We start from the raw sequence: 9,206 nt of genomic DNA, 5'->3' as shown, positions 1-9,206 counted from the left end.
TGCAGAGGCAGTATGCCAAGTTGCGATTCAGTTGAATACCTAACTCATGGCTTTGTACTTCGAGACTAGTGCAGAATTCGTCACCCAATCCATAGCTGTTGCAATTGTTTGATGTGGTTTTGCATCAAAACTGAACATCGAGCTCTACATAATAAAAACTTTAAATCATCGTAAGTGTTATATTTTATAGGGTGTCAGGTGGTTTACATGTCACAATATATCACGAAAGTTTTTGCATTAAATTTAGTTTCTCCTGACAACTGCAGTTGTGCTAAAATTAAGTTTGAAAAAAGTTCTCATTTATTCTTTGATACAAATCACCAGGAAGCTTGCACTTTCAGAACTTCAGAAGACACTGTCATCAGATATTCAGATGTGTACTACTTGCATGGTTCTTCATATGCTCCCTTTCCTCATTATGCCTCGTCACTAAGGTGCAGGATTTTTTCCCCTTGTCGCCGCCTTTGCATACAGGGAATGCAAAAAACGGAAGATTCTTGGGAGCATCAAGGCATTTTCTACCTTTACAAAGACGCGTTTATCACTAGACAGTCGAGATTGCCACATCTATCATCTGAATCATGAAAACGATGGATGACACAATGGAATTGTCAGGTCTGAAAGAACTGAACCTTGTATAGAAAGCTATGGTTCAGATACGAAGTCTTGCACAGAGAAATTTTCTTAGGCATCTGACTAGGGCTATTTGGCACAAGTCGCTCTCAGTCTCAGAAGAGGATCAAGTGATTCAGTTTCAGGCTATTCAGCTCCAATACGCAAACGTCAAAGTACCACAGTCGTGTTATGCAGAGACCCATCAAAATCAAGGAATGTAGACATATGCTATGCATGCATAGAATGCGGCTAAGCCTGAGTTGTGCATCATGCCAATGAGTCAAGATTATCCTTCTGTATATGCTTCTGCAGGCACATCAAACATGCATGAGGTTACAGCCACTGGTGTTCTAGTACTGACTGACACAGACTAGGAATGATCAGGACAAGCTTAGAAAAGTCATTCAGTAGTAAACACAGTACAGAGCTGGTGAACAGTGAACTGTATATTCAGGCAACAGCTACAGGCAGCAGTATCGCCTCTACAGTTCAGTTTAGATGTCCAGTACTCCAGTTAGTCGGGGAAAGGCATTCCATAAGGCACTGTAAGTCTATTTTGGAAAAGTTGGAACATGGTAAGCTTGAGTATCCTACTTTTCCATCTTTCAGAGATGCAAACAAAAAATGAAAAGGAGAGCAGCTTATGGTTCATGAAATGGAAGCATCAATCGATGCCATGCTGACAAAGTTAGGCATGAGTCACGATCGGTATGCTGAATTATACTGGAAGCAGTAGCTGCTGGACACTGCATAAGCATAACACAACTGTCTATTTTGACAATCTTGTGGACAATCGAACAGATCTCACGACGCAGTACGCGCTGCAGGGGAATCCTGCGCGTAAACTCTGACGAAAACACTCCAAGTCTGAAACTCTGAATTGCAGACACCATTTTCCGTAAACGTAGCGTCAAGGCGTAAAGCTTAATTACCCGCCACCGACCGGCTCGGCCCGCCGTATTCGTCTCAGGCTCGAACCGGTCCATATTACTCCGACCGGGCCGATCCTTTCGTCCTCTTCCCGGTTCGGCCCCTTCCTCCTCCGCGCCGCGAAACCCTAGCCCGCCTCCATGGACGACCCTTCCTCCGGCTCCAACAAGCGCAAGCGCAAGCGCGGCCGCAAGCCCAAGGCCTCGCCGCCCTCCCCCGACCGGTCCTCCCCCTCTCCGGTGCCCGCCCCCGCCCCGGCGGGCCGCCGGGGCCGCAAGCCCCGCCGCCACGAGGCCCCCGCCGACGCGGACGCCGCGCGGCCGCCGTCCCCGCCCCGCCGCGGGGAGCCGAAGCCCGTGGCTAATGGAGGCGACGCGGTGGCCGTGGCGGTGTCGGAGGCGGCCCCCGCGAGCTGGGATGAGGTTGTGCGGGTGGTGCCGTGCATGGACGCCGTGGTCAAGGTGTTCTGCGTGCACACCGAGCCCAACTTCTCGCTGCCGTGGCAGAGAAAGCGGCAGTACAGCTCCAGCAGCAGCGGTTTTATCATCGGCGGCCGCCGTGTCCTCACCAATGCCCACTCCGTCGAGCACTATACCCAGGTTAAGCTGAAGAAGCGCGGCTCCGACACCAAGTACCTTGCCACCGTCCTGGCCATCGGCACGGAGTGCGACATTGGTGCGCCCGCTCTATCCTTCCCTGCCACTGTCTGCATTGTTTATTTCTTCCTCTGGTTTATTTTTTTATTGTGTCGGTGAGTTTGTCCAATGTAATCGTGATATCAGATGCGTATTAATGCTTGTATTGTGTTCTTAGAGAAAGGAAACTTTAGATTTATCTATGTTAGAGCATATTTATTTAATTATGTTGCCAGACTTGTCGTACAGTTTTACTTGAGATCGTTTCTGTTTCTTATGTAATCTAACTTGATATTTGTTCTATCATCTCAGCACTCTTAACTGTCAGTGACGATGAATTCTGGGAAGGGGTTTCACCTGTTGAGTTTGGAACATTACCGGCTCTTCAGGATGCAGTCACTGTTGTTGGTTATCCAATTGGAGGAGATACCATATCTGTGACAAGCGGAGTGGTCTCTAGGATAGAAATACTTTCATATGTTCATGGCTCTACAGAACTTCTAGGCTTGCAGGTAACCTTTTCTTCCTGAAATTATCATGCGTCAAATAAACCTTTTTGAAAAGATGTAGGGGAAGCTTATCTTTTTAGACACCATGACTTGTATACTTACTAATGTGAATAATATGGACCTTGTCTTATTGACAGATAGATGCAGCTATTAATTCAGGAAATTCAGGTGGCCCAGCTTTTAATGATAGGGGTAAATGTGTGGGTATAGCTTTTCAATCTCTCAAACATGAAGATGCAGAGAATATTGGCTATGTGATACCGACCCCAGTTATTACACATTTCATCCAGGACTACGAGAAATCTGGAGAATATACAGGTAACATGCCCTTTTCTGTAATTATATGGAAGATATCATTTAGTTAATTAGCATGGCCATGCATTTTTGTCTACTTCTCAAGCACAATGGATGTTTTCTTCTTATTATTATTCTGAACCAATTAGCTAGTTCAATAAAACTAGTTGGATGATATTAACATCTGCAGTCTATAGTTGTATACCAGTGATCTTTCAAAAATATAGTTGTATGCCAGTGTATGGGTGGTCAATGGTCATTCCTGCATTATTATTTATTATCACGGGGTCTCACATGAGGATTGTTTTCCCTTCTAATAGATTTATGTCCTGCAATGCGCTGTTTGATATTGTTGGACTGTTACTTTAATTTATAGTGATTACCGTGAATGTGAATATCATCATGTACCACCAGATTAGAGCCATTGGTCATATTTTGAACCACTTATTACAGTTCCTGTACTATTAAGTTGCAGTCTGTTGATATATAACCTATGCGACCCGACCTATCACTCTACTGGCTGATTTATCTATTGCCGTATGCAAATAACAGTTTGAATACTTATTCTATGAGGAATCTTTAAGCTGTTAGTGATGCCATGTAGTACTTAGTACTATGATGTTCATGTGTCCTTGACGGTTTTGACCATCTTCTTTGTTTTTTAAAAATATTAGGCTTCCCTATACTTGGAATTGAATGGCAGAAAATGGAGAATCCTGATCTCCGCAAATCGATGGGAATGAAACCAGATCAGAAGGGTGTTCATGTTAGGAGGGTGGAGCCCACTGCCCCCGAATCTGGATGTCTACAACCATCTGATATTATTCTTAGCTTTGATGGTGTTGACATTGCCAATGATGGAACAGGTTAGTGACTTTATAGTTCATAGTTTATGAATAAATACTGTTTCAGCTCAACTGTTAGCTGTGCGCACTAAATTTTGACGTACACAAGTGAACCAATGTGTCATGCACTCATGCATGTTGTATTTCTATTGTCTTGTAGTTCTGCATGGTACTTATAATTTTGCTAGCTCTAGATGTTGCATCTGTTTCTCACTCATACTCAGCAACACTATCACCAAGACGTTAGTTTGACAATTAATTAATTTTACATATTTTAAATGGTGCAAGTTTATATTTTTTAAACTACTTTTGAAGACAAATATAGCCATACAGTTTCCGAAACTTCATTTGAAATGTTTAAAGAGATATTGTTGGTCAAAGTTCGAAAAAAAACCCCAAGAATATTGTTGTAATCTAGCCAAAGGAAATAGAAATGGCAAGATCCTCATACTAATTTGTTTTTTTAAAAAAATGCATGAGCACTCCCAATCATTTAAGTTGACGAAGCAAGCAAGTTCTTACATGAATCATATTACATGACATGGAAAATGCTAATTTGTTTCTAACCATCTTTTTTTGGTGAACAGTTCCTTTCAGGCATGGCGAGCGCATTGGCTTCAGTTACCTGGTTTCTCAGAAATATACTGGAGAGAAAGCTCTTGTTAAAGTTCTGCGCAATTCAAAAGTTCATGAATTTAAGATAAGGCTAGCAACTCACAAGCGACTAGTTGCAGCGCATGTAAAGGGCAGGCCACCATCATATTACATTGTTGCTGGCTTTGTCTTTGCAGCTGTCTCTGTTCCATATCTTCGATCCGAGGTTTTTACAAAGCTTCTTTCCTCATTTTGCTTGCAGTGCATTAAAGAATCAACAAACAATAGTATGTCATTAGTTGTCAGTATTAATATGATTTGTTGCATCCTGGAAAGTCTGATACTCTAATACTTTAGTCTATGGAGCTAGTAGCCCAATACTAAGTTCTAGCTTCTTAGTAACTAACTTGAAATGCTTTTATGTTTGTTGTGGTCACATGCTTTATGCTTAGACAATGATCAGTGCTGTAGTGCACCTACTCCTTGATGTATATGGTCATAATACACTGAGAAGATCCTTGATTTTGAAATTTTCTTTAGGGCTTTTAATCTGTTGGTATTTTTTTCCGGGATCCATCCAGCATTTAATATATTATCTGGATCCTTTTAAGAAAGCGAAGTCAACTCAACCTGTGGAAATCTGTGTTGAAGTGGCAAGCTGTTGTTTCAAGGGTGTAAGCTGTGATGATTACCATGTACTTAGATGTATGTGTGTATGCCATGGTCATTCGGAGTTGCATGTATGCAGTTAGTGTTACTGAAATGCTTGACAGCAGTTCCCCTAGTTGCCACTTTTGATTGATCCTAAGATGATTTTGAAATCACATGGGACTTTGTCTAAATCCTGGTATTAAATATTCTGCTGGAGCAAGTACTTCTTACCTATCTTTGAACATAATCTATTTGTGAAAATGTTAGCTGAGGATTTTATCTTCCATACCTTAAGCTAATTGGTGTTTCTTATGTATCAGTATGGAAAAGATTATGAATATGATGCGCCTGTCAAGTTGTTGGTGAAGCATTTACATGCAATGGCAGAATCACCTGATGAACAGCTTGTGGTGGTATCACAGGTTTGAAGTTCTTCGCGAATAATTCTGTAATATGATTCGATTAGTCATTTTCTCCATATTCTTAAAATTTCTAACTTGATGATGGCTACTGTATGGATAGGTGCTTGTGGCAGATATCAATATCGGTTATGAAGAAATTGTCAATACCCAGGTAATAAAAGCTTCCTGTTATGTGGTCACTAGCATGTCTTCCTGCAGATATATTGTTCCTGGAGGCTTGAATCTAGCCACTAGGGCCTCTTTGTTAAAGACCTGTTCTGCTCCATTGCCCATTGGTGACTGAAACTCTTTATGTGGTAGGTTCTTGCTTTCAATGGTCAACCTGTAAAAAATTTGAAGAACTTAGTGACCATGGTGGAAAATTGCAAGGATGAATTTTTGAAGTTTGATCTGGAGTATGACCAGGTATCCTTTTGGTCCCTTCTTTATTTGATTTTTCCTGCTAAAAGCATTTCCCATGCACTTCTTAAGTACTTGAGAATTGCTGATGTTGGGTAGGTAATTTGCACCTCAAATTATAAATGCACTCGTCTAGATATTTCATAATTACTCAGATCCAAAATTATCTTTCCTGCCAATTTGGCGGTAGACAGCTAGACTGCAGTCTTATCATATACTGGATGATTGAAATAAATAGCCAGCCATCACATCACATGATGAAAAACTGTTCCAAAGCAACTGTCAGGATCCTTTTTGTATTGGTTGCTTAATAATTACTTGAAGTTATTAACCATTATATGATTTGACAGATTGTTGTTCTGGAGACAAAAACCGCGAAGGCTGCTACCCAGGACATTCTGACGACGCACTGTATACCTTCTGCCATGTCGGATGACCTGAAGGCCTAATGGGGGCATGCATGATTCAGCCCTAGGCCATCAGGTGGCCCAATAGCTTGGGCCACATTTTTTGTTGAACTGATTAGCGCGTAGCATACATGTGCCCAGTCCGTGATAAAAGAACCCCATTCTATGAATGAAATTTCTTTTTGAGGGGTCCTGGGTGTCAAAGAGTCTTAGCTGCGCCATCATAGAAGGCTCCGAGGGAGTGTCACCGTCAGATAACATAAGCTGGAGTTGTTACCAGCAGAGAGTCGCCATGGAAAACGATAGTAGCTAGTAAGAAAAGTTGAGTTTTTGCTCCATGATTTCATTACAATCACACCGAATCGGTAATGAGACAAGAAATTACAGTACCCAGTGATACTATAACGAGTCTTTTGCATTGTCAGTGAGCTCTCGTTTGTGCTGGAGTACAGCCGCTCAGTCTGTGGATAGACTTCAGAAGATGGTTTCCGGCGAAATGGTAGTACAAGCACTTAAGCCTCGTGTACCAGCATTTTGTTTGCTTTGGTACGTCGGCTTTGTCCTGACCACGCCGTGGTTGTCCTCTCGATCGGTATGGAAGAGGAGCAGCTGGCTTCCAGCTCAAGCGATGAGGAAATTTGGATTCTGTGCGACTGGCCCCATGCCAACCTTCCTTTCATGCGTTTTGCCACGGCCGCATCCGTGTTGTTCAGCTGGAAGGCGAAGCCCTGCGTTCACTCCGCTTTGCTTCGCTTTGGCGCTATGCCTGCTTGGTTGGTAGTGGCAGCTCGTCCGGTTCCGACGTCTTTATTTCGTGTGGCAGCTATCGAGATGTACTGCGAGTGTTATTGGGCGGGTCAGGAAAAACCTTCGCGATTTCACGAGTGCGCCGCGGTCCGTTTCGGCATGGTTTTGTCGCCCTCGCTCGCTGGTGAGCCGTTAGCTCCTGCTGCTGATTGACGACGTGCCTTTTGGAAAGGAAATCCCAGGATCGTGACGGCCTGCGCTGCACGGCTATCCTGTCGTTGTGTGCTTGGCAACCCAACTCAACTGCCTTGGGATGTCGAAACGGTTGACGAATTCGCCCGGTGACCGGGTGCTGCTGGGTTCGGAGTGCAGGCACTACGCAATGGCATGCGCAGCGCTGGTGGATGAGTTTATTCTGAATTGGAACACATGGGTGGATATCGATCTCAGTCTCTCTCAGTAATGTTCTGCATTGCACGGCTGCATTTTTTTTCAAAATTGTACACTACAGCCTAGACGCTGTAAAGCGATCCACCACGGCCAGCTTAGCAACATGGCCGTTTTTCCAAACCGTACCGGTAGAATTGACTACTCCTACATGCGAAGAAGAAAATTCAAACTCTGGATTCAATTTCTGGTAGCCTTTCACCTTCATAAAGCTCACATGCCAAGCGGCAAGCGGTGTACCGCCTTCACTTGGTTCCTCGTCGACCTTTAAAGCCGAGGAGCAAGGCGTACCGCCCCCAAAGCAAAGCAAACGGCGACAAGCCCGTGAATTCACAGGCCGTGCATCGACGACGGACGTCACTCCCTCCGCCCTTCAACTCTCTCGAGTCCCTACCCTCTCGAGATGGCATTGGCAGTGGCAAGCAACTACTGCTACCAGCCTACCACGACGTCCCGGAGTAGAGCTCAGACCAACACGTCCTCCTACACTCCTAGGCGCGGTGAACATGGATCGAGCCAATCGTATCCCGTAGTATACTGCCACGCGATCGAACCCGAGGCAGCACGCCGAGGGGGACAAAGCGGAGCAAGGGAACAAACGTCACATGGGCATAACCGGCCAGGCAAAGCTGCCTGCCGAGGCGTCCCCTCGGCCCGACACGGGATCGGAGGAGGACGCGAGGAGCAGCAGCGACAGCGAACGCAGCCCCGGGCGGACGGGGTCCGGCCGTCGCACGCGTACGCTACCGCAGTTACTTGACCGCTGCTGTTAGTTGGGTTTTAGCCGGAGGGCCGGAGGCGGCGGGTACGCCGCGCCAGGCCGCCAGACGCCAGTACGTGGGTGTGGTGGTAGCAGCGGCAGCCGGCGTGGGCGAGTCGCGGGACGACGCGCGGCGTCGTCTTCCGCGGGTTGGCGCTCGGCGTTCGGGGTACTCGGCTCGGGGCCTCGTTTAATTCGGCATGCGCCGCACGGCGCGATCCCGACCCCTCCGCGCGCGGCCGGCCACGTGACGCTGTCACGTACCGGGAGCACTCCGCCTTTCCTCGCTTGGGTTCCGCGGCTTCGCCGAGGAGATCTATCGCAACCCACGGCCGCGGGGCTCGGCCCGGGCGAGACGAGGACGCTACCCGACCCTGTGCCGCTGTGCGGTGGCAACACGGCGCGCGCACCCTCTGTCCGTGCACGCGTGACGCCGCGGTGAATAGCGCGTGAGGGCAGGGTGGGAACAGAGGATTTTTGCTTGCTGCGTTGCGGGTAATTGCGGCGAAGGGTCTGTGGGTTGCGACGTTGCGTGGCCATGCTTGCCTTGTAAGCCTACACCGAACTCGATCTCCGAGCTCAGCCGAGCCGAGCCTCTGCAGTGTACCAGTAGGCTGTAGCACGCTCCAGTATACATGAGCAGCTCTGATCTGCTGCCGCGAGAAGAGACACGGGACAGAACAGAAGTATATACCCTCTTGGGCAAACTTTGTTGCTACCAAGTGATGATAAGAATGCGAGCTGTGTCAATGATGCTTTCTTCTGTGCCTGTGCCAATGATGCTTCCTGCTAAAGGTTGTGCGAACTGGAATCGAGTAGCAGTAGTAAGTGCGGCAAATCTTGCATTAGCAGGACAGCTTTCGGCATTCTTCACCACTCCACAAAGGCACAAACAGTCCTTGTTCTTTCCCCAACAAACTTCATAAAGGATTAGCTTGTTTGTTGGCATCA

At 46.2% G+C, this 9,206-nt stretch overlaps 1 protein-coding gene across 1 annotated transcript; it reads left to right on the top strand.

Annotated features, from left to right (window-relative positions):
• Nucleotides 1-1,625: 1,625 nt before the first annotated feature.
• LOC101756801 (protease Do-like 9) lies at nucleotides 1,626-6,725 on the top strand. Its single transcript, XM_004953828.3, has 9 exons — nucleotides 1,626-2,220; nucleotides 2,493-2,692; nucleotides 2,827-3,007; nucleotides 3,658-3,849; nucleotides 4,416-4,648; nucleotides 5,394-5,495; nucleotides 5,596-5,646; nucleotides 5,796-5,900; nucleotides 6,245-6,725. The coding sequence occupies exons 1-9, from the start codon at nucleotides 1,686-1,688 to the stop codon at nucleotides 6,341-6,343; spliced, it is 1,698 nt and encodes a 565-aa protein (XP_004953885.1). The 5' UTR covers nucleotides 1,626-1,685; the 3' UTR covers nucleotides 6,344-6,725.
• Nucleotides 6,726-9,206: the final 2,481 nt, after the last annotated feature.

Source organism: Setaria italica, chromosome I (assembly GCF_000263155.2).
Source record: "Setaria italica strain Yugu1 chromosome I, Setaria_italica_v2.0, whole genome shotgun sequence".
NCBI lineage: Eukaryota > Viridiplantae > Streptophyta > Magnoliopsida > Poales > Poaceae > Setaria > Setaria italica.
This window is presented reverse-complemented; position numbering and strand designations above follow the sequence as displayed.

Coding starts and splice junctions, on each gene's coding strand:
- LOC101756801 (XM_004953828.3), top strand. CDS start 1,686: ATGGACGACCCTTCCTCCGGCTCCAACAAGCGCAAGCGCAAGCGCGGC. Junction 2,693..2,826: donor CAGAACTTCTAGGCTTGCAG/GTAACCTTTTCT, acceptor TCTTATTGACAG/ATAGATGCAGCTATTAATTC. Junction 5,901..6,244: donor TTGATCTGGAGTATGACCAG/GTATCCTTTTGG, acceptor ATGATTTGACAG/ATTGTTGTTCTGGAGACAAA.